At 43.5% G+C, this 25,954-nt stretch overlaps 1 protein-coding gene across 2 annotated transcripts in view; it reads right to left on the reverse strand.

Moving 5' to 3' along the window:
* SLC12A7 (solute carrier family 12 member 7) overlaps nt 1-25,954 on the reverse strand; it is a 310,242-nt gene that overhangs the window by 29,338 nt on the left and 254,950 nt on the right. For both annotated transcript variants that reach the window (XM_037893370.2, XM_043540293.1), the window contains exons 19-20: nt 2,338-2,507; nt 2,011-2,142 (exon numbers count right to left, since the gene is read on the reverse strand). In XM_037893370.2, coding sequence (XP_037749298.1) covers nt 2,011-2,142; nt 2,338-2,507 — 302 coding nt within the window. The remainder of the gene's footprint in view (nt 1-2,010; nt 2,143-2,337; nt 2,508-25,954) is intronic.

Genomic DNA, 25,954 nt, shown 5'->3' on the forward strand with positions numbered 1-25,954 from the left:
CATCCCAGAGATTCAGAGGCTGAGAAGGACTTCCTGCAATTCCTGCTCCTGCTCTCCATTGAGCACTGTAACTGATAGCAGGGAGACAATCTCTCTTATGCCCTCATTGCTCCTTTGCTGGGCCCAGGTAGTGTGGAGGAGGAAGCTGCCTGACTGAATGCAGAAGGGACAAGAGGGAGAGGGAGGTGGAGGTAGTAGATTGGGACTGAGAAGGAAATGGAGAAGAGGGAGATTGGCTTGGAAGGAGACAGGGACAAGGAGCCTAGGATGGGAAGGTGTAAGGGAATTAGGACATGGATCCTAGTGAGGAGACTGAGAGTAGGGGTGGAAAGACTGAGAATAGGGGTGGAAAGACTGAGATTGGATGTGGAGACTGTAAGCCAGAGTTGGGGGGCAGAATGGGACTGGCTGGGAAAGGAGACATTTAGAACTTATTTTTGGATTCCTTGCTCATCACAAGCTCTCTCATAGCAGCATCCACAACTTTCTACCATCTCCTGTTGGCTAGAACAGTCTGTCCCATCATGGTGGATGATGACTTGGCCTTAGATATACCCATCTTTGTCACCTTCTCCCTGGCTTAAAGAAATTCAATATGTCTGGGCATGAAGCCATCAGCCCTTAAGAAACTCTAATACAGAGCACTACAGCACGTCTCCTTCCTCACTATGACAGTGCAAATGTAATTCAGCCCCCTGTGTGCGTAGTGATCACAGACTATTGTTCTTTGTTTGTTCTCCTGCCTCATTTGTTGCAGAAATTGGAAGGTGTGTAGTCAATGAGGCAGGGGATTACAGGAAGAGAAATAATGGTCTTATGGCTAAGGCAACTGAATGCTGCCCTGGAGAACTGGTTTCAAATCCTCATCTCTGCCAGTGAATTCCTATACTAGGCAAGTTATGTCGACCAAACTTTTCACAGGTGTCACTAATTGTGTGTTCCTCTTTTTTTAGCCCAACATGAGGTATCTGGGGCCTGATTTGCAGAAGCTCTGGACATTCACACCTACAGCTCAAGTCAATTGGAGCTGTGCTTTGAACATATAAAGTGCTGTACAATACTAAAATCACTTAAAAATGAGGCCATAATCATCTCAGATTGGGGACCCAAAATTAGTGGACACTTTTGACAATGTTTGCCTTAATTTCTTTGTGCCTGAGTTTATAAATGGGAATAATAGCCCCAGTCTCATGGGGTATTATGAAAATTAATTAATGTTGCTGAAGCACTTCAATACTTATTCTAATCAGTGCCAAAGAAAAGACTATGAGGAAATTCATAATTCTGTATTCATAGTAGGGTTTAAATAGTGTACAGTGAACAAAACGGGGGTCACACATTAAACTCTATGGATAAAACAAAATTTTGAATAGCTGCTCATTCAGTGAATATTTTCCATCTTGTGCACTGAATGAGGCGGGGTCTTATGGAAAAAATAATTTGTGATCATGTATTTAAAACCTGTATCATAAAGCATACATACAAGGGGGTCAAACTGAGATTGCAGGCAACATGAATTCTCTCTTTCCTTAGTTTTGAGTATTTTTAATATAGTTTTCTGTGTGTAATTTATATTTATAAAACAACAACAGGGAATTTTTTCTCTCCACTCTTTTAAAGTAACTAGGAAATGAAATACAAAAATTTATGGTAATGCAATATTAAGGTTGCCCAGTTAAAATCACAGTCAGAAAACACACGTGTTAAGGTACAATATGGAACCTTAACTCAACCATATTGCATATGTGCAGTATTTGACCTATGTGTGACCTATGACTGCATATTTTGTAAAAAATACACCATAAAATATATAGGTTGCATTATGTGGTTAACATTGCTGTAGGAACATTAAATTTGGCTTTTCCTGCCATTTTAGGCCAAATACTACGATCTCTTACCTAGTTTACCCTCCAAATGTCATTAGGCAAAAGAAATTCCAGGAGTCTGAGGAAGAACTTCCAAGTTTAGTTCAAGGTTTTCAGGTAACAGGTAAAATATACAGGAGCTTACCATTTCAACAACCTCCACCTCAGCATTAAGTCGAAGATGATACAAAAATATCTGAAGGTCCTTTTTCATTTGAATACTGTTGTCATCCATTTGGGCAACAGTAAAGATACGCATTTTGCATTTTCTCCACACCTATGTAAGGGAAAAGGCATTTTATATGACAAACGTAGAAATAATTTTTCCCCTTCTGTTCACAATCCTTTAAACAGCTAAGTAAAAAAGTATATAAGAATTTATTTAGTAATTTTATGTAATGCTTAGTGAAAGAAAAGTCATTCCTACTCATTTTCTAAGACAAGATTTCCCTTTTTGAGTCATATACTGTACCTTGTGCTGTCGAAGCAGGAAAGGAAGCAACATCAGCATGCCACCATCATGAACAATCCACCACACATCTATGTTCCCTTCAGAAAAGCGCTCTTGATTTGTTGGAAACAAATCAATGTTTTTAGCGACCAGTAGAGCTTGTTGTGCTGCTGTTGTTTCTCGGACTGTATCTGAAATCAGAAAATTTGAATGAAAATTCGGAGTTGCTGAAGAAGACTATTAGATGGCCAAAAATCCACAATGCCACTATTGTGAAAGAGGATAATTTTGGTTAAAAGCCTATCCTGCTTAAGAGAGGAAGCAAAGACAGCAATCTCACACATCCACATCCACACAACGTGGATAAAAATTAACCATTTTTTCAAAATTGATTGTTTAATTTAAATAAGATTTCTTTATTTGAAAAATAAACCTATTTGAAATCTGAAAATATGCCAACCTATATTAATACCTTAACTTAAAATAATGTAAATTAAATTAAAAAATAACATTGACACGGTATATTTGTGCTGCTGAAGTTTTAAAGAAAGTCAGACCACAGAACTGGTGGAAGTCACTGGCTAAGCACCTGGAAACAGAGTTTGCTGAAGTGTTAAATCGGCTTTGACAGCAGTATCCTCTTCCACAGGTGCAGAGATAATACCGGTACTATCTTTCTTTTCAGTTTTTCAACTAGATCAGTTCAAAGTTGAGAAAACAACTGGAAGTTGAAAAAGCAGGAAAATTTGTTTCCCTCTTCTAATCTATGAATATAAACTAGGTGCAAGAGGATGAGATCAACTAGTTCAAAAATATGGAAGGGCATGATGACCAGAAACAATTAGTTCAGTTCACTAACTAAAGATAATACTTTGTTTAATAAAGCAGTTAGTTTTCAATGCAAAGCAAGTTCTGATAAACTTGCTTTTTTTTTTGTATTCAATACACTTAAGATAGTTAACTAATAAAAAAATTTGGAAATCATGTTTTTGTTCATTTTAAATTGAATTCCAATTTCCATCCAAAAGCAGAGTGACAGAAATTTTGAGTAAAAATTTAATCAGCATCTAGTAAACAAGAAATGTGTCATTCACCATTTTCTAACATAATAAAAAGATTTAAAACATAAAAATCTGAATAAATATATGTTAAGCTATACAAGGTATCGACCCTGCGTTGCATAACAGAAACCGAAGATTTCCTGGACAGACGTCAGGATACGCTTCTACGAACACAACGTTCTGAAGATTCAGAGCAGGCTGCACTTCGGGGACAGGAGGACGGTGAAGAAATTTGGCAGCATGTGACCTGCAGAAGAAGAAAGGGGAGCGTCCATGTACCAGCAATGCAGATACAGGTAAGCAACCGTTTTCATGTTCTCTCCACAGGTACTAATGCGGAGAGTGGACTAGATGATACATCTGAGGGAAGGGAACAGAAGGAGACTCCGCCGATTGGAAGGCATGGGATGCACTGTCCTAAGGTTGGGGGTTCCACGACCACCACTTCCAAGAGAAGGAGGTGGGTGGTGGTGGTCGGGGACTCTCTCCTCAGGGGGACTGAGTCATCTATCTGCCGTCTCGACCGGGAAAACCGAGAAGTCTGCTGCTTGCCAGGAGCTAGGATTCACGATGTGATGGAGAGATTGCCGAGACTCATCAAGCCCTCGGATCTCTACCCCTTCCTGCTTCTCCACGTGGGCACCAATGATACTGCCAAGAATGACCTTGAGCAGATCACTGCAGACTACATGGCTCTGGGAAGAAGGATAAAGGAGTTTGAGGCGCAAGTGGTCTTCTCATCCATCCTCCCTGTGGAAGGAAAAGGCCCGGGTAGAGGCTGTCGAATCGTGGAAGTCAACGAATGGCTACATAGGTGGTGTCGGAGAGAAGGCTTTGGATTCTTTGACCATGGGATGGTGTTCCAAGAAGGAGAAGTGCTAGGCAGAGACGGGCTCCATCTAATGGAGAGAGGGAAGAGCATCTTCGCAAGCAGGCTGGTTAACCTAATGAGGAGGGCTTTAAACTAGGTTCACCGGGGGAAGGAAACCAAAGCTCTGAGGTAAGTGGGGAAGTGGAATACCGGGAGGAAACACGAGCAGGAGTGTGCGAGAGGGGAGGGCTCCTGCCTCATACTGAGAAAGGGGGACGATCAGTGACTTATCTCAAGTGCCTATGCACAAATGCAAGAAGCCTGGGAAACAAGAAGGGAGAACGGGAAGTCCTGGCACAGTCAAGGAATTATGATGTGATTGGAATAACAGAGACTTGGTGGGATAACTCACACGACTGGAGTACTGTTATGGATGGATATAAACTGTTCAGGAAGGTCAGGCCGGGCAGAATAGGTGGGGCAGTTGCACTGTATGTAAGGGAGCAGTATGACTGCTCAGAGCTCAAGTATGAAACTGCAGAAAAACCTGAGAGTCTCTGGATTAAGTTGAGAAGTGTGAGCAACAAGGGTGATGTCGTAGTGGGAGTCTGCTATAGACCACCGGACCAGGGGGATGAGGTGGACGAGGCTTTCTTCCAGCAACTCATGGAAGTTACTAGATCACAGACCCTGGTTCTCATGGGAGACTTCAATCACCCTGATATCTGCTGGGAGAGCAATACAGCAATGCACAGACAATCCAGAAAGTTTTTGGAAAGTGTAGGGGACAATTTCCTGGTGCAAGTGTTGGAGGAACCAACGAGGGGCAGAGCTCTTCTTGACCTGCTGCTCACAAACCGGGAAGAATTAGTTGGGGAAGCTAAAGTGGATGGGAACCTGGGAGGCAGTGACCATGAGATGGTCGAGTTCAGGATTCTGACACAGAGAAGAAAGGAGAGCAGCAGAGTACGGACCTGGACTTCAGAAAAGCAGACTTTGACTCCCTCAGGGAACTGATCGGCAGGATCCCTTGGGAGAATAACATGAGGAGGAAAGGAGTCCAGGAGAGCTGGCTGTATTTTAAAGAATCCTTATTGAGGTTACAGGGACAATGTGTAGAAAGAATAGTAAATATGGCAGGCGACCAGCTTGGCTTAACAGTGAAAGCCTTGCTGATCTTAAACACAAAAAAGAAGCTTACAAGAAGTGGAAGATTGGACAAATGACCAGGGAAGAGTATAAAAATATTGCTCGGGCATGCAGGAAGGCCAAATCACACCTGGAGTTGCAGCTAGCAAGAGATGTTAAGAGTAACAAGAAGGGTTTCTTCAGGTATGTTAGCAACAAGAAGAAAGTCAAGGAAAGTGTGGGCCCCTTACTAAATGAAGGAGGCAACCTAGTGACAGAGGATGTGGAAAAAGCTAATGTACTCAATGCTTTTTTTGCCTCTGTCTTCCCAAACAAGGTCAGCTCCCTGACTACTGCACTGGGCAGCACAGCATGGGGAGGAGGTGAACAGCCCTCTGTGGAGAAAGAAGTGGTTCAGGACTATTTAGAAAAGCTGGATTAGCACAAGTCCAAGGGGCCGGATGCGCTGCATCCGAGAGTGCTAAAGGAGTTGGCGGATGTGATTGCAGAGCCATTGGCCATTATCTTTGAAAACTCATGGCGATCAGGGGAACTCCCGGACGACTGGAAAAAGGCTAATGTAGTGCCCATCTTTAAAAAAGGGAGGAAGGCGGATCCTGGGAACTACAGGCCAGTCAGCCTCACCTCAGTCCCTGGAAAAATCATGGAGCAGGTCCTCAAGGAATCAATTCTGAAGCACTTAGAGGAGAGGAAAGTGATCAGGAACAGTCAGCATGGATTCACCAAGGGCAAGTCATGCCTGACTAATCTAATTGCCTTCTAATGCGAGATAACTGGCTCTGTGGATGAGGGGAAAGCAGTGGACGTGGTGTTCCTTGACTCTCGCAAAGCTTTTGACACCGTCTCTCACAGAATTCTTGCCAGCCAGTTAAAGAAGTATGGGCTGGATGAATGGACTATAAGGTGGATAGAAAGTTGGCTAGATTGTCAGGCTCAACGGGTAGTGATCAATGGCTCCATGTCTAGTTGGCAGCTGGGATCAAGTGGAGTGCCCCAAGGGTTGGTCCCGGGGCCGGTTTTGTTCAATATCTTCATAAATGATCTGAAGGATGGTGTGGATTGCACCTTCAGCAAGTTTGCAGATAACACGAAACTGGAAGGAGAGGTAGATACGCTGGAGGGTAGGGATAGGATATAGAGGGACCTAGACAAATTAGAGGATTGGGCCAAAAGAAATCTGATGAGGTTCAGCAAGGACAAGTGCAGAGTCCCGCACTTAGGACAGAAGAATCCCATGCACCGCTACAGACTAGGGACCGAATGGCTAGGCAGCAGCTGTGCAGAAAAGGACCTACGGGTTACAGTGGACGAGAAGCTGGATATGAGTCAACAGTGTGCCGTTGTTGCCAAGAAGGTCAATGGCATTTTGGGATGTATAGGTAGGGGCATTGCCAGCAGATCGAGGGAACGTAATCGTTCCCCTCTATTCGATATTGGTGAGGCCTCATCTGGAGTACTGTCTCTAGTTTTGGGCCCCACACTACAAGAAGGATGTGGAAAAACTGGAAAGCGTCCAGCGGAGGGCAACAAAAATGATTAGGGGACTGGAACACATGACTTATGAGGAGAGGCTGTGGGAACTGGGATTGTTTAGTCTGCGGAAGAGAAGAATGAGGGGGGATTTGATAGCTGCTTTCAACTACCTGAAAGCAGTTTCCAAAGAGGATGGATCTAGACTGTTCTCAGTGGTAGCAGATGACAGAACAAGGAGTAATGGTCTCAAGTTGCAGTGGGGGAGGTTTAGGTTGGATATTAGGAAAAACTTTTTCACTAGGAGGGTGGTGAAACACTGGAATGCGTTACCAAGGGAGGTGGTGGAATCTCCTTCCTTAGAAGTTTTTAAGGTCAGGGTTGACAAAGCCCTGGCTGGGATGATTTAGTTGGGGATTGGTCCTGCTTTGAGCAGGGGTTTAGACTAGATGACCTCCTGAAGTCCCTTCCAACCCTGGTATTCTATGATTCTATGATAACTGCTTAAATAAATGTGTATATCTATCGGCCACACTACACTACATCTACACTACAAATTTTGTTGATGCAAGTTATATCGGCATTCAGCTGTCAAAATTTGTATATCACTCGTGCATAATTCGCTCCTTGTGTTGGCATTGCGTGTACTCACCAGGAGTTCTTGTGTCAATGCACAATGCAGTTCATCACAGCTAGGTATCAATGTACCATGTGCCATCATCCGACACGGTGCCTTTTAGGAAATGTTTGCAATGTGTTCTGGGACAGAAATGACTTGCCCAAAGATCTCTGGGAGCTAAGAGTTAAGTTTCCAGCATGCAACTTATTCCATGCTATCCATATCCCAGAATTTTTGTGCTTTTAAAAAATTTTCCCACAAACACACTCAGCACTTTTTGGTGTCCATTATCTTTGACAGACACATTGAGTCCCACAGAGGTCTGCACTATTCTCTCAAACACTGGAAATACAGGACACACAATTCTCCTGTATTTACAGACCCACAAGAAGTACTGCAAAAACAGTTTGCTCAGGGACACAGCAAACAACAATTCAAGATTGTTGATGGAGTTCATGGAGCCACTGCTGACAGTGGAGTGTCACTTCTGGGCCTGAGAAATTAACACTGACTGATGGGTTTGCATCATAATTCAGGTGTGGGATGACAAACTGCAGATGTGAAAGATCACAGCTTTGGATCTATGTGCTGAGCCCACCATAGCCCTGTAGAACAGGGATACCAAAATGAAAGTTCCATTGACAGTGGAGAAGCGAGTGGTGCTTGCACTCTGGAAGTGTGCAACACTGGATTACTACTGGTCAGTTGGAAAACATTTTGGAGTTGGAAAATCTACAGTGGTGGTTGTTGTCATGTGGGCTATTAATTATCTCCTACTACACAGAACTGTGACTCTTAACAATGTGCAGGACACAGTGGATAAATTAGCAGCAAATGGGGTTCCCAAATTCTGGTGGGGTGATAGATGGTACACATATCCTACATTGGCACAGAGTACATCAAAAGAAAGATCTATTTTTCTATGGATATGCAAGCTTTGGTGGATCACCAGAGATACTTCACCAATATTACTGTGGACTGGTCAGGGAAGATGTGCTTGCATCTTTAAAAACACAGGACTGGTCAGAAAGCTGCAAGCAGGGACATTCTTTCCCAACCGGCAGACTACTACTGACAATATGGCAATGACAATAGTGATTCAGGGGGGCACAGTCTATCCCTTGTTTCCCTGGCTCATGAAGCTGTATGTGGCTACCTCAACCAGCACCAAGAAATGATTCAGCTACTACCTCAGCAGGTTCAGAATGACAGTTGAATGTGATTTTAATAGACTGAAGGTGTTTACTCAAGACAATGGATCTCAGTGACAAAAATATCCCAGTGGATAGCTGCCTGTTGTGTCCTACATAATATCTGTGAGGCAAAAGGGAGAAAAGCTGCTGCCAGGGTGGAGAGCACAGGTGGAGCAGCTGTCTGCTGACTTTGAACAGTGAATCAAACAGTGAGGCTGTTACAAGTGCTTAACAAGGAACTGTGCAACTGAAGAAAGTTTTGAAAGAGAACTTTAACAGTCAGCCATTGTTCTGTGTTGCAGTGGTTTCTGGGCCAGGAGTTTTGAGTTCTGTTAGGAATGATGATTGCGGTACATTTATAAATTTGACTAGATGTTTTATTGAAACTATGGATTATGTTACATTTGCTGTACCGTTATAAATATTGGACTGTATGTTTTCTTGAACTAGGAGTTCTGTGGTGCTTTACAAGTGCTGGGTGTTTTGAGTATTCGTATGCATTCTGCAATATGGGTTGTAAACTAGTAAAGATAATTTAATTTTCCATAAACAGAAATTTCTTGAGTGGCAAAAACAGTGCAGTTTAACAATGTGCAAAAAACAAGAGGCAATGCAGTACAAACTTTTAACATAAATTAACAGACTCGGATTTTGAAATTGGAAAGGCAACAAACATTTCTGTCTGCTTCAGTGCACAAGTATAGTCCGTTGTGACTACTCATACACTAACCATGGTTCTCACAGGTCAGGGTATGTGAAGTTGTGGTTTTCTTTGCTGTTCCCTGGCATAGAGTGGTAGGGGTAAGGATGCAGCATGTGATACCAAGTGGTATGTTGGGAGTGTAAGGAGATGCTACCATGGAGTTCTCAAAGAACTGAAAAGGGTGGAGACTTTAGGATTTTGGGACCTGTAGGTCAACCAGGGTCTGCAGCATTTGGATATGCTGCTGCCTCAGAAGACTCATTATGTTCAAATGCATATCACTGCATGTCCTTATGGGGTTCCCAGGCCTTTCTCCTCTTCCCTTCTACAGGCCATCTGCCATGTTGACCCTCCAGGCCCTTTATTTACAGTCCTATGCAGCACTGGCTTGCAGGATCTCACAGAACACATCCTCCTAGTCCTCTTCTCTTTCCTTCTCATCAAGGTCAGGTGTTCTGGGGATCTGGAGAGGGTACACCTCCAGGCCGCCACGCCAGAAGCTGCTGATAAAAACAGAGATGTGTCATTGGATTTATAGTCACAACAGAAAGGGAGAGACACATTTCAAAATTCCCTTCCCTTACCCCCATAAAAAAGTGTAATAAGACATAACTATTGACACTTCAGCCTTGGGAACCCTCTGCAGAGCACTGCTCTCCAGCCCCAACCATAGGGATTGAGAGTGGAGAAAGAGAAAGAATTTTAATTGCATGAAACAATAAAATGTTGGTCCATCTTCCATGGGTATGAGTATAGGGCAATGGCTTTGAATATTGGCACTATTTTCCAAAGCTGGTGGTGATTTTAGCTGATATCTCACTCCTGAGGCCTGGGCCTCACCCCCTGGGCCTGCATGCCACTAGCCTGTGTATTGTAATGGTGCCAGCTGAACTCATTGCAGACTGATGTGGGAAAGTGGTCTATCTCAGAGGAAGAAATAAGGTAGCCATCCCTAGAAGCCTTTGGGACTGGATTGCAGAGTATCTCCATGAAAATTTCAGAGATCTCTCAGGAAGATACAATGGGCATCTCTGTGTATATAAACAAACTGCTCCGCATGGTACCCTCTTCTCCCCACACCCACCTAACCCAAAAAGGGAATGAAAAGCACATACCAACTCTACTTCTATTTTTTGTACTGCTACCTTTTCTCGTACTAGTAAAAGAATGAAACAGCAATGTGTGTGTCTTGCGGATGGGCCAGGTGCCATCTTTATATTTAAGCACTGTAAGGAAAAATACATGCACACACTTACCTGAGGTCACTGCCTCTTCGCTGGGTGTACCCGTGCTCAGCTGGTGGGACTGGCTAAACTGTGGAGGTGTCTCAAACATTTCTGTCTTCCCTCTGCTCTTCCTCACTGTTCATGCTCTGGGTGTCGGTCTTGCGTCCTCTGAGGTATCCATGGTAGTGGGGTCCTGGTGGGGTCTCCACCAGGTATGGCATACAGCTCATTGTGAAGGCAGCAGATCTTCATCTCAGCACCCGACTGATTGTTGGCTTCCCTGGATTTGTGGTACACCTGGTGCAGTACCTGTGTTTTCATGCATGCTGATCCCTGTTGTACCCCTTGGCCTGCATCCCCCTTGCAATCTGTTCATAGATATAGCCACATTTCTATGGCTGGTCCATAGCTGTGCTTGCACAGGCTCTTCTCCCCACTGGCCTAGGAGACCCAACACCTCCAGTCTACTCCTGGCAGGAGTGTGTCTAGTATCATGGCGAGTTGGCAGTTGAATACGAGGGAGAGCCACTAGGTATACTCAGTAAAGTGAGCAATCAGGAAAAGGCATTCCAAAAATCCATGGCAGTGGCTTCTGGTTTCTGTGACCCCTGGGCAATGGAGTTCACAATTATGACCAGAATGGTCAGCGTTGCAGGAAATGGAGCATTGCGGGAGAACTGCTAACTTTACGTCACTAACTGCTAACTGCAGGTCACTGTCAGGTCACGCAGTGCCTACACTTGAACAGCATTAACCTCAGTAAGTCAACCATGGCTCAACACTGTTCAGGGGAGGTGTTTTTATCACCATAATGGGGCACTTATGTCAGGCAAAGACAAATTTCATTGTAGACACATGCACAAATGGGTTAATGCAAAGTGACTCATGTCTGTCTAACTTTATAGTGTAGACCAAGCCATAGTGTATCCTCCTACAAAAAAAAAGTACCTAATTTATGTAGAGGCTTGTATTTAATTGCAAATCAAGATGTTTTAATGGTTATCAACGAATTAGAATCAACCGGTCTTTAGGAAAATAACTGAAAAGTACAAATGCAAAACTAAGGAGTGAAATCAACATTTTGTGCTTGCTGAATTAAATCATGGTTAAAATCAGTGTTTTAAAACATTTTGACTTATATCAGTCCACCCTCATATATGAGAGATAAGGTGGGTGAAGTTATTACCTTTTTTATTGGACCAACTTCTCTTGATGAAAGAGAAAACCTTTTAAGCAACAACAGATCTGAAGAAAAGCTGTATATTGTTCAAAAGCTTTTCTCTTTCACCAACAGAAGTTGGTCCAATAAAAGATACAACCTACTGCCTTGCCTCTTACATTCTTGGACCAACACAGCTACAAACACTTTCATATGTAACAAATGAAAAAAAGGGAAAGTAGACAGTAATCAATATAAAATTAGATATTGATAAGATAAGTAAACTAATAAGGGATGCTAAAGATATCAGAGAAAAATCCATGGATAGCTGGGTCAAGGATAACATGAATTATGTCAGAAACCAAAAAATATCATATCAGGAGAGGGAAATGGTGAAAATGTTAATAATGATGTAGAAAAGGCAGAAGTGTTCAATAAATATATGTTCTGTATTTGGAAAGAAGCAGGATGATGTATTCATATCACAGGAGGATGATGAACTAGTAATTTAGGAAAACATAAAACAGCATCTACTAAGGATACACATTTTTTAATCAGGAAATCCAGGCAGCTTGCATCCAAGAATCTTAAAAGAGTTGGTTGAGGAGACCTCTGTTCTGCTACTATTAATTTTTATTTAATGAATTGGTATTGGAATACCAAGGAAATTCCAAAAGATTGGTAATGTGCAAATATTCAAAAAGAGCAGGTGGTTTGATCCAGGTAATTACAGGCTTGTTATAATGTGATATCAACCCCAGGCAAAATAATGGAAAAAAATGATACAGGATTCAATCACCAGGAAACTAAAGAATGGGACTATTATTAGTGTCACAAGTGGGTCATGGGCAGCCATACCTAGTGGTCAGAGCCAAAGTCCACACTCATGAAACAGGAGTCAAGAATCAGCGGGGTCAGGATACCAGCAGATCAGAAGCAGGAGACAAACTTGAGGTCAGAAACAAAAGTCAGGAACCAGAGTCAGGCTAGGTCAGGATACCGGTGGGTAAGAGGCAAGAGGAAGACAGGAGATCAGAACCACGAATCAGATACTAGGAGTCATACAAGGCCAGGATGTCAGGAAATCAAGCTGTGGGAGTGGGAGCAGGATGCACAAGGTATACAGTCCAGAACAGGGAGGAGTCCAGTTGTCCTGACAGGTTCCTGTTCCTGCTGCTGGCTTAAATAGGGTTCTGTAGTTCCCTCAGTAGGTGTCTCAATGGGAGCAACTTGCTCCGGCAATTGCTGGTTTCTCCTGATAAACTGCGCAGCTTGGGCCTGCAGTGCTTGATTATCCACCTGGAGGCAGAGGGACCATTTGGGCAAGTCTGATGCATCTGGTGGCTGTAGTGGTGTTGCTACGTCCATCGTTCTCACACAGAGCTCAGTCCTATAGGGTTATTGTGGTCTGAACAAGCTGCCATGGCCCAGTCAGGGGCAGCCAGACATAGTGGTTCGAGCCAGAGTCCACAGTCACAAAACAGGAGTCAAGATTCAGCTGGCTCAGGATACCGGGAGATCAGAAGCAGAAGACAAACTTGAGATCAGGAACCCACAGAAAAAAATTAGTGGGTGCTCTGCACACACCGGGGAGATCAGCTGTTGGCAACTGCCAATCAGCTATTTAGCATGGGCAGCAGCCCTCATCAGCTCTTTGGCTGGCTGCAGCCAATCAGCCGTTTGGCGCGAAGTCCCCGCCTATCAGCTGTTTCCCCTCCCGCAGCTGAAGCTCCCAGAGGGCTCCCATTGCAGGCATGTGCGAGTCCTTTTAATTTTCAGGGCAGAGGGAGCTGGGCTGGGGGGACAAGCAGCTAGGGCATGGCAGCTTCTGGGCCTAGCTGAGGAGGGGTGGGAGAGTACGGGCTCGGGTGTTTCTCAAGGAACGAGCCAGCCATTCTCAGCCCACTCTGGTGTCTCCTCCAGAACCTATGCTCCCCTCCAGCCAGGAGAAACCAGCTGCAGACCCCCTTACTGCTGGACAGAGGGACAAACCAAAAGACATGGCTCCTTTAAGAAAAGTTTGCCCTTGTGTCTGATGAGTGAACTTGGAATGGGGCCAGCAGCTTGCCCCCTCCCCATGCTCTGTCTAGCCAGTTGGGTGCGCCCAGCCACGGCCAGAGGTGAGAGGGGCTTCACTGCAGCCCCAGCCCCAGGTGCAAATGAGCAGCCTCCCCCAGCACGGACCCTGCCTGTGCCTGGACCCCTCACATGCGGGCTCTGGGAGGTCCCAAACCCTACGGTTCTGACCCAGGTCCCAGGGTGCTGCATCCCTTCCCCCATGTGTGAGGAGACAGGAGGGGGGAACACAACACCAATACTTCTAGCCTCAAGCTCCCCGTGGGCTCTTCTCCATGGCCAGCTCTCATGCCTGTGAAAGTAAGGCTTGCCCAGCTTAAAGCTGTCTCCCTCTCACCACGCCCAGATCAAGCCTGCCTGAGGGGCTTTTCCCTCCCTGAGAGGAAGTTTATCTCCCCCGCTTCCCCCAACCAGATCAGCGTCCCCTCCTCCCCGCATCAGGAAGGATTGTAACCAATTGGTGAGGATATTTGCTCAAGCTTTCCCCAGGAAAGGGGTGTAAGCTTGGGGGAATATTTTGGGGGGAATAGGACTCCAAGTGGTCTTTTCCCTGATTGTTTGTTAAATCACTTGGTGGTGACAGCGATCCCAAGGCAGGAAAGGAATCTGTGCCTTGGAGAAGTTTTAACCTAAGCTGGTAAGAATAAGCTTAGGGGGTCTTTCATGCGGGTCCCCACATCTGTACCCCAGAGTTCAGAGTGGGGAAGGAACCCTGACAATACCCCACCACATTCTAATGATAAAATATAGCACACTAATAGGAGGTTTGTAGTGGGGTTCTGTGGTGGATCAGTAGTAGACTGTTTGCTATTCAATATTTTTATCAATGATCTGGAAGAAAATGTAAAATCATTGCTGACAAAACTGCACATGACAAAAAGATTGGCAGAGAGGAAAATATGAAGAGGATAGGATAGTTATTCAGAGTGATCTGGATCATTTGGTAAGCAAAACAAAAATGCATTTTAATACAGCCAAATGTAAATGTATACATCAAGGAACAAAGAATGCTAGCTGTGCCTACATAATGAATGGCTGTCTCCTGGAAAGCAAAGAGACAAGGTGGGTGAGGTAATATTTTTTTGGACCAACTTCTGTTGGTGAGACAGAAAACCTCTGTTAGCTCAGAAGCTTCTCTCACCAACAGAAGTTGGTCCAATAAAAGATATTACCTCACCCACTTTGTTTTGCTAATATGCTGGGACTGACACAGCTACAAAAACACTACATACACAAATCCTGGAAAGCCGTGATTCTGAAAAGGAGTTAGGGGTATTAGTCGACAAACAACTGAACAGGAGATTCCAGTGTGATGCTGTGGAAAAAAGGGCTAAACAGTCCTTGCATATATAAACAATGGAGGAATGAACAGAAGTAGGTAGGTGATTTTATTTTTGTAAGCTATTGGTGAGACAGATATTGAAATACTATTGCAACCCTAAGATTGCCCTAGTACCAGATGGCCTGGAGCTCCCTGGTATGTAGCCATGAGTCTCAGCTGGCCTCAACTGCTCAGTACACCTCATAAACAAATAAAATTAAGAGGTGATTTGCTTACAGAATATAAATACCTTCAGAGGGAGAAAACACCCCGGTACTAAGGGGCTCATTTACCTAGTGGAGAAAGGCATAACAAGAATCAATGGCTGGAAATAAAAAGTTAGACAAATTAAAATTTGAAATAAGGCTCAAATTTTTAACAATGAAATGCTTAACTATTGGAGCAAACTATCGAAGAGTGAATGCCATTCTGAAAGATATGCTTTACTAAACCACAAATTTTTGGTTTTGTGACTGATGTGATTAAGCCCAATGATGGTGTCCCCTGAATAGATATGTGGACACAGTTGGCAACGGGCTTTGTTGCAAGGATAGGTTCCTGGGTTAGTGGTTCTGTTGTGTGGTGTGTGGTTGCTGGTGAGTATTTGCTTCAGGTTGGGGGGCTGTCTGTAAGCAAGGACTGGCCTGTCTCCCAAGATCTGTGAGAGTGATGGGTCGTCCTTCAGGATAGTTTGTAGATCCTTGATGATGCGTTGGAGAGGTTTTAGTTGGGGGCTGAAGGTGATGGCTAGTGGCGTTCTGTTATTTTCTTTGTTGGGCCTGTCCTGTAGTAAGTGACATCTGGGTACTCTTCTGGCTCTGTCAATCTGTTTCTTCACTTCAGCAGGTGAGTATTGTAGTTGTAAGAATGCTTGATAGAGATCTTGTAGGTGTTTGTCTCTGTCTGAGGGGTTGGAGCAAATGCGGTTGTATCGCAGAGCTTGGCTGTAGACAATGGATCGTGTGGTGTGGTCTGGATGAAAGCTGGAGGCATGTAGGTAGGAATAGCGGTCAGTAGGTTTCCGGTGTGGTGGTGGTGTTTATGTGACCATCGCTTATTAGCACCGTAGTGCCCAGGAAGTGGATCTCTTGTATGGACTGGTCCAGGCTGAGGTTGATGGTGGGATGGAAATTGTTGAAATCATGGTGGAATTCCTCAAGGGCTTCTTTTCCATGGGTCCTGATGATGAAGATGTCATCAATGTAGCGCAAGTAGAGCAGGGACATTAGGGGACAAGAGCTGAGGAAGGGTTGTTCTAAGTCAGCCATAAAAAAGTTGGCATACTGTGGGGCCATGCAGGTATCCATAGCAGTGCCGCTGATTTGAAGGTATACATTGTCCCCAAATGTGAAATAGTTATGGGTGAGGACAAAGTCACAAAGTTCAGCCACCGGGTTTGCCGTGACATTATCGGGGATACTGTTCCTGATGGCTTGTAGTCCATCTTTGTGTGGAATGTTGGTGTAGAGGGCTTCTACATCCATAGTGGCCAGGATGGTGTTTTCAGGAAGATCACCGATGGACTTTAGTTTCCTCAGGAAGTCAGTGGTGTCTCAAAAATAGCTGGGAGTGCTGGTAGCGTAGGGCCTGAGAAGGGAGTCTACATAGCCAGACAATCCTGCTGTCAGGGTGCCAAGTGATCACTCTGGTTACAGTGTGTATGGTAACACCCATTGTTTCATGTTCTCTATGTATATAAATCTCCCCACTGTATTTTCGACTCAATGCATCCGATGAAGTGAGCTATAGCTCATGAAAGCTTATGCTCAAATAAATTTGTTAGTCTCTATGGTGCCACAAGTACTTCTTTTCTTTAAGTGTACTCTGATTGAGCTTATTGCCAGTCTTGATGTTTTAAGTACATAGAATCACAGAATCATAGAATATCAGGGTTGGAAGGGACCTCAGGAGGTCATCTAGTCCAACCCCCTCCTCAAAGCGAGACCAATTCCCAATTAAATCATCCCAGCCAGGGCTTTGTCAAGCCTGACTTAAAAACCTCTAAGGAAGGAGATTCCACCACCTCCCTAGGTAAACCATTCCAGTGTTTCACTACCTCCCCTAGTAAAAATCTTTTCCTAATATCCAACCTAAACCTCTCCCACTGCAACTTGAGACCATTACTCCTTGTTCTGTCATCTGCTACCACTGAGAACAGTTTAGATCCATCCTCTTTGGAGCCCCCTTTCAGGTAGTTTAAAGCAGCTATCAAATCCCCCCTCATTCTTCTCTTCTGCAGACTAAATAATCCCAGTTCCCTCAGCCTCTCCTCATAAATCATGTGTTCCAGCCCCATAATAATTTTTGTTGCCCTCCGCTGGACTCTTTCCAATTTTTCCACATCCTTCTTGTAGTGTGGGGCCCAAAACTGGACACAGTACTCCAGATAGGGCCTCACCAATGCCGAATAGATGGGAAGGATCACGTCCCTCAATCTGCTGGCAATGCCCCTACCTATACATCCCAAAATGCCATTGACCTTCTTGGCAACAAGGGCACACTGTTGACTCATATCCAGCTTCTCGTCCACTGTAACCCCTAGATCCTTTTCTGCAGAACTACTGCCTAGCTGTTCGGTCCCTAGTCTGTGGCAGTGCATGGGATTCTTCTGTCCTAAGTGCAGGACTCTGCACTTGTCCTTGCTGAACCTCATCAGATTTCTTTTGGCCCAATCCTCTAATTTGTCTAGGTCCCTCTGTATCCTACCCCTACCGTCCAGCGTATCTACCATGCCTCCCACTTTCGTGTCATCTGCAAACTTGCTGAGGGTGCAATCCATGCCATCCTCCAGATCATTAATGAAGATATTGAACAAAACCGGCCCCAGGACTGACCCTTGGGGCACCCCAATTGATACTGGCTGCCAACTAGACATGGAGCCATTGATCACTATCCATTAAGCCGAATGATGTGGCCAGCTTTCTATCCACCTTATGGTCCATTCGTCCAGCCTATACTTCTTTAACTTGCTGGCAAGAATACTGTGGGAGACCGTATCAAAAGCTTTGCTAAAGTCATGGAATAACACATCCACTGCTTTCCCCTCATCCAGAGAGCCAGTTATCTTGTCATAGAAGGCAATTAGGTTCGTTATGCATGACTTGCCCTTGGTGAATCCATGCTGACTGTTAAGGATCACTTTCCTTTCCTCTAAGTGCTTCAAAATTGATTCCTTGAGGACTTGCTCTACGATTTTTCCAGGAACTGAGGTGAGGCTGACTGGCCTGTAGTTTCCCGGATCCTCCTTCTTCCCTTTTTTAAAGATGGGCACCACATTAGCCTCTTTCCAGTCATCATAAGCTATCCAGCATGTGCTGAACAGAAGCAAGGACCACATGGAAACCTTTTTCCATTTAGCAAGATACGTAGTTCTAGTTGATGGTTTTCTACTATTCAGAAGAACATCCTGAACTTCTCTAGGGCAGGATTCCTCTGCTGATGTTAACCATCTAGCCCCCAGGCCATCAGGTGAAGGGCCAGATGATGGGAGTGGAGGAGGCAGCCATGATTTTGTGAAATCAAGTCCAGGTGCAGCAGAATTGACAGTGGGGGAAACAGATAGATAGGTCTGAGACCTCAGAAAATCAGTTTTGATGGGGCCATGGCAGGGTGATCAGTATAAGATGTGCCTTGTCTTGCTTGATAGGCCTTTGGGTAGAAAAAGCAAAGGGGGAAAGGCATACATGAGACCTCTGACCATGGCACCAGGAAAGTGTCTATTATTAAACCTGGCCTGGGGCCCTCCCGGGAGCAAAACTGGTGACATTTTCTGTTATCTGCTGTTGCAAACAGATCTACTTGGAGAATTCCTGAGAGCTGGAAAATGGACTGTGCTATGTCTGGACAAAGGGACCACTCTGGTGTTTCAACCTGCTTAGATGACCATGCCAGCATATTCTGAGGCCCTGGAAGGTAGGCCTCTTTCAGAAGTATAGAGTTGATAATGCAGAAGTCTCAAAGTAGAACTGTTTCCTAGCAGAGCAGTGAGGACCAGGTCCTGCCCTGTTTGTTTACATAAAACATAATCATCTTATTGTCAGTTAACACCAACATGCCCCTTCCTCTGACGTGAGGAAGGAACACTATGCAGGCTAATGATATTTAAATCTAGCTGTCCTGTCCTTCCTGAAGCAGTGTTTAAAGCCCTTACAGATGCTACATCTCCCACAATCAGCTGAGGTGGTGTGACACTCTGTATCTCAAAGAAGCACCCTGGAACTCCCATATTCACCACTGTCTTATAATTCTGGTATGTTTTGTACAAAATATACCTTGTATGGTATCATTTTAAAAGTCTTGATCTGTTGAATATTAATATCCTGTTGGATTGTATGTGCTATCATTGTAAGTGAAGTTATGAAGTTTTGATATGTGTGTGTTACTGAAATGTTGTGAGGTTGGGAGATGCCCACAGCCAACCTTTGCATTACAACAAAGGAGTAGCCATTAATAGCCAGACAGTGTTAATGGCTCATCAACACACAATTCATTATCCTAGAGACTTCTTAGAGGAGACACATACACCATAGGGGAAGACTAATTCACGTCACAGTAAAGATCTTTCCAGCAAGCTGGAAGAAAGTATGACAGAGAGATAGCAATATCATCACTTGGCCTCTCTCCTTCTTACCCCCGCCCCCACCCCCATCTCAACACCTGGAAGAACGTGTGGAAGACAAAGACTTTGTCTGGGGGAAGGGTAGTCCCAGGCTGGAAGGTAGTTCCAGTCTGTGTATTTAGGAACTCTAACCTGTCACGGTGAGAAAAGCTGTTTGATTCAACTCTTGCTTAGACTAAAAGTTTACAGAGTAACAGCCGTGTTAGTCTGTATTCGCAAAAAGAAAAGGAGTACTTGTGGCACCTTAGAGACTAACCAATTTATTTGAGCATAAGCTTTCGTGAGTTCACGAAAGCTTATGCTCAAATAAATTGGTTAGTCTCTAAGGTGCCACAAGTACTCCTTTTCTTTTTACTAAAAGTTTAGGGTTTAGCATGTGTGTTTACTTTTCATTTTCTTAAGGTAACTACCTTTAATCTTTATGTCTACCACTTATAATCACTTAAAATCTATCTTTCTGTAGTTAATAAATCTGTTTTATATTTTACCTAAAACAGTGTGTTTTGGTTGAAGTGCTTGGGAAATTTCAGCTCAGGTTAACTGGCCAGACTTCTGACCAGTGCAAGACGGTACAGTTCTGGGGTGCAAGACTGAGGAGCTGGGGGAACTGGCTGGAGCCTCCTTCTTGATGGTTCATGAATGGCTGGGAGATCATTCATGTAACTTAGTTGGGTATGGCCCTGCTTATGGATGTCTGGGTAAGTGCAGTGCCTATCAGAGGTTTGCAGCTTGACATCAGCATCACAGTATGAGGGATACCCCAGGCTGGTGGGTTTTGGAGAGCACAGTTGTCCGACAGTCCAGGTTGCACTCCGGGGACCCCTTCACAGGTGAGGATCACTGAAAGGTATTGCCTTACCACAAGAGTGGCAGAGCTTGAAACTGGACAGCATAGCATATGTCTGGTACTGGGACTAGTCCCAGACTGGGCGTCACAACAACAGAAAATTTTTTTTTAAACTACACTAATCATAGAGATTCTAAAAGGGGAACGATTTACATGCTAGATTAAAAGACTTGCAGAAGCCAAGAAGAGAGCTCAACAACCATCATGGGCAGTAGGAAAGAACGGAGAAGGTCGGGGGCAGCTCTACCTTTTATGCCTGCGCACAGTGCATGAAACAACAGAGGGTGCTCATGCTGCCCCATATAGTACTGCTAAGGGAAAATCTCTCTGAAAACTGTGCACTGGAATGCACATGCACTGACAGTGGAATGGACATGTGCAATCAACTCAAAGAATCATAGAATTGAAGGAATGAAAGGGACCTCAAGAGATCATCTAGTCCAGTCATCTGCATTCGCGGCAGGATTAAGTATTACCTAGACCAGGGGTTCTCACAAGAAATTTTTTGGTGGCCGCTCTGACAATTTTTCCTAAAATACTTAGTTAACTTTAGGGAAAAAAAATAAATATGAACATCTACAGATCCAAATCATTGTAATTTATTTCTGTAGGGGGTTTTTTCAGACTCAATCATAAAAATAATGTACACTTGTCTCTGTCTTTAGTTCTTTACTAGAACTAAACATAATAGAAACAAAATAAGATGCTTTGCACATTCTTGTCTATTTTGTTGTTGTTTCTTTTGCTTTTTTGGCTGGTTTTTTTTTTTTTTTTTTTTTTTTTAGCCTTGATAGCTAGTAAGGCTGCTTTTGTGAAAACTGATATATGTATATTTGTATGTATCACTTTTCACAGTAGACTTATGCAGCCCTGGCAAGCCATGGATGGAGAGATAGGTAGGGAGGTAGTGGGGGCCAGGGGCGATGGATGGGAATGAGCCCAGGGCTGTAGCCTGAAGCCTCCCCCCAATGGGAGATGGAGCCTGAAGCCCTGTGGCTGGAGCCTGGCACCTGCCACCCCAGAGCTGAAGCTGGAAGCCTGAGTTCCACCACTCCTAGGAAGGTGGGGAACTCGCACCAGCTGCCCGTTCCTCTGGCAGAGGAGGGCAGCCCCAGGGGAGGGGCCATTGCTCCACCCCTTCAAACCCCCCCATCACTGCACAGGAGGTTGTGGCCGCAAGAAAATATAAATTTAGTTCATTCATCTTTTTTACTGAAAAATGTTAGACTAACACAAAAGGGAGACAATGCAGATGCCACAACAACCCTTCGGATATGGAATTTGATACAAACAAGAGGGCTCCTTCTCCCCCTGCCCATCCCCGGCTTATCTATTAGAGACATGCCACAATTTCAACTGGGTTATCTAATTCTAATATACAAAGTATAGAAGGAAAAAGGATATATAGACATTAGCCAGCTATACCATAATAATAAAATTATGGAAATCAATGCCATCAAAGAACTCATGGAGAATATTAATATAATACATTATAATATAATAGCTTTGGCTTATTTTGAACTAAATCATTATATCATAACCCATCTAGGAAGCAAAAGATTCAGAAGACTATTAATGAAAATAAGAACACTAATGCAGGTAACGCCACTTCTAAGGCCCTGATGTTCACATGGTACAATGAATTGTTGCTGATGGAACTGGAAGACAGGACTACCTCTAGTGAAAAATGGGAAAAAAATATTTCATAATAGATATAATTTTAGAACAATGGAAAAATATCTGGAGGAGAGCCAAAATTAATTTGTGTAATGATAAGGACAATTATTACAAAATATTTTATCAGTGTTACAGCCATTAAGCTAAGGAAGATACATTAAAAAGGGAGTTGTTATTAATGTTGGAGAAGATTAATTCTATAACCTTCACAGGCCATGGAATTTCATCCAATTATGCCTGTAATAAGCCTAATAACTTGTATTTGATTAAGGTATATAGTCACTATAGGGCAGTAGTGGACAACCTGTGGCCCATCAGAGTAATCTGATTGTGGGCTGCGAGACATTTTGCTGATGTTGACTGTCTGCAGGCACAGCCCCCTGCAGCTCCCAATGGCTGCAGTTCACCTTTCCTGGCCAATGGGAATGTTAGTACAACATTGTACTAACATTGTTAGTGTACAACATTGTACAACATTTGCAGTACAATGTCCATGTATTTAGTGATGTAAGATTTGTTAATGTAGGTCTGAATATAAGTTTAGTTTGATAACTGTTAATTCACTCTGTGTTGCAAGACCATTTGCAATATATAAAATGCACTAAAGAACAATCTGCAGTGATGCAGCACAACAATCAACAAGTGACCAAGCTTTTAAAAACCATTGCTGAAACAGAATATAACCCTTGGTGGGAAACATTACTGGAATGGTTGCCTATGGCGACTGGAGCTTTTAATACAACGATTCACCCCATAGTGGTGATAATTGGAATCCAATTGGCTTTGCTTTTACGCATGGTGATATTGGCAGAATGTGTAAGAAGAATCACCTGGAAGATACAAGATGGCCAACATGCGAATTAACTAACACTGTTGCTCACCATACCCAGGAAGTGTAACCTACTAATGTAACATGGGTATCCCATGGTAGTGATGACTGCTTGGGTGAAAGCATCATCACGGCGGGTGATTGTAGGCCAGAGACCTAATCAATCCCCCCATATTAAACCAGTCTTGTGTGAAACTCAGGGAGGTCACCACTAGAATTGAAAAAAAAAAAAAGGATAATCTGCTGCTGCTGCTGTTGCTGATAAAGGACTGAATGTCCCTAACAAGACTTATAACCACCAAGGTTGTAAAGTAGAGATACCCAGGCACTGGGAAATTTTAGCAAGGATTCAGAGAGACTCGACAAATGGTACAGAGATAAGGTAAGTTCTGACCAGTGAATTTATGCTGACCATCTGCACAGAGAAGGTCACAAATAAGTTTCAATTTGGACATGAAAGATAAAATATAAATACTTGGTTAGGAAGGATGACACACAGGACAGTGGGATTGCATGTGATTGCATCAGTGTGTAATTGGTTAAAAATTTTGTTAGTTAGGGTGTGGGATAATGTGATAGGTTTAGTAAATTTGAAGGAGGTAGCTAGTTTTATCTATATAATGTAAATGAAAAGCAAAGCTCTTTGGGAATCAACTCTGTACTGCAATACAACAACAAGCTGCAAGATATAGTATCCCCTGCACGACTGTGATGTGTGCGGGTGCCAGGAACCCCCAGACGAGTGAATCCTCACTGGCCATCGGATGAAATTTGTCTGTACATTGGGAGTGGTGAGCACAATAGATTTGCTTGGCATATGTATCCTGTGTGTGTTGCTAACAAATAGATGTTTAGAGCACAGCTGTGTAAGGCTCTTTCACTGGGAAAAGATTCCGCAGACCTGTAGAGCCCTGAGCCTCGTGGGTAAGGGTGGGTACTTAAATTGACCAGGTTTCTCCCTGAGCCCCATGTGTACGGGTACCTTATGCCATGAGCCTTCGGAAAGAAAAGAGTGGGGGTGCCTAAAACTGACTGGGTCACACCTGGAGCCCTCTGTAGGATATAGGCAGGGTGCCCCAGATTGTGCTGGATAACAAGACCAGTTCACATGTATGTTAGTTTTGTTCAAAATAGGTTTAGTTTTATAAGAATGTATGTAGTGTTTAGACTCTTATGAGATGCTTGTAAGTTGCTGCATGCATTAATCTCAGTTGTAATGTTGGTATTCCATGTTATAAGAAAATATGTAAGTTTTGCTTTTATAACTTTTAAAATGTTTGCTCTGATGCTGTGAACCCAGGCACTGGAATCGTCCCCCTTACCCATCCAGGAATATCACAATTAGATGGTCCATCAAGAAACATCGAAATATGAAGGATTGGTTAATGGCCCTATTGCACCTCAGAAATGCTATGTGCAAGGCAAGGAAACTCTTCCTGTGGACTTGGAAGCTGAATGAAGGAAATAAACAAAGTCACAGGAATATTTTCCATCTCTTTCTTTGCTATTTGAACTCTGACAGGGCCAGAGACTCCAAACTGAGGCAGAGAACTCCATGGGATTATCCCTAGGTCAACCCTAAAAGACACTTTGAATTGACAGATCACTACAACTCTGTCACTCTTAGGATATAGGTAATAACTCATTTGTGTGTATATGTTTGCTTAAACCTGAAAATAACTCTCGTTTCTTTTCCCTATTTAATAAACCTTTAGATGGTTTATTATAGGATTGGCTACAGGCGTTGTTTTTGATGTAAGATCTAGAGTACCAGTTGATCTGGGGTAAGTGACTGGTCTCTTGAGACTGGCAGCAACCTGACTATGGTGTGATTTTTGGTGTAAGTGACTATTTTTTACCACTAAGTCTAGTTTGATTGAGTGGCAAGATAGACTGAAGAGTCTAAGGGGACTGTCTGTGACTCCATGTTAAAACTGTTATAGTGATCCAGGAGTTCACATTGTAACTGACTTGGTGAAAACTAATTGTAGAACACACCACCAATCTGGGGTGTCTGCCCTGTTTTTGACAGTCTGCCCTGAAGTGGGCACTCATGGTCATGAGCCACTCAGGAGCCACAAACAGTGTCACAACAGGCAATCCTCAACATTAATGGCACGGAGGAAAAGTACAAGAAAATATTGCAATGGAAAAATGAGCTTTATATTAAATCAAACAGATTTAATAATGTTATTACCATTTTTGGAGTTTGAACAAAATAAATATATAGACAATTATAAGAAGTGGACCAAACACAAATGGATCTTTTAAAGGAAACAAATGTAGAGAAATAAACAGAAGTGAAGCAGGGCACATGATTTGCATAAGGAGGACAATATGGGTGAGGTAACGTCTTTTATTGGAATAACTTCTGTTGGTGAGAGAGAAGATTTTGAGCCACACAGCACTATTCTGTTGGTAAGAGAGAGAAGCTTTTGAGCCACACAGCACTATTCGAGCCACACAGCACAAGTGCTCCCAGACCTGAAGAAGAGCTCTGTGTGGCTTGAAAGCTTTCTCTCACCAACCGAAGCTGCCCCAGTAAAAGATATTACCTCACCCACCATGTCTCTCTAATATCCTGGGACCGAAACAACTGCAATTACATTACATAAAAAGGGACGTATGTACGATTTAATGATAACTTACATGATTTACAGAGGAAAAACAATAAAAGAAGGCAAACGTTTATGAAAGATTTCATGTGGTAATCTCAGTAACTGTTCATATTTGGACAACATGTGTAACTGACTACAGACTAGAACTTCCAACATGATATTTGTGTGATCCCTGATTAGAGGCTTGAGACTCTCTTCATTCATTGTAGGTGGAATTAGAAGGTGAGATATGTTATGAAAAAGATTTATAATACCTGTGTT

The sequence above is a fragment of the Chelonia mydas genome, chromosome 2 (assembly GCF_015237465.2).
Source record: "Chelonia mydas isolate rCheMyd1 chromosome 2, rCheMyd1.pri.v2, whole genome shotgun sequence".
Classification (NCBI taxonomy): domain Eukaryota; kingdom Metazoa; phylum Chordata; order Testudines; family Cheloniidae; genus Chelonia; species Chelonia mydas.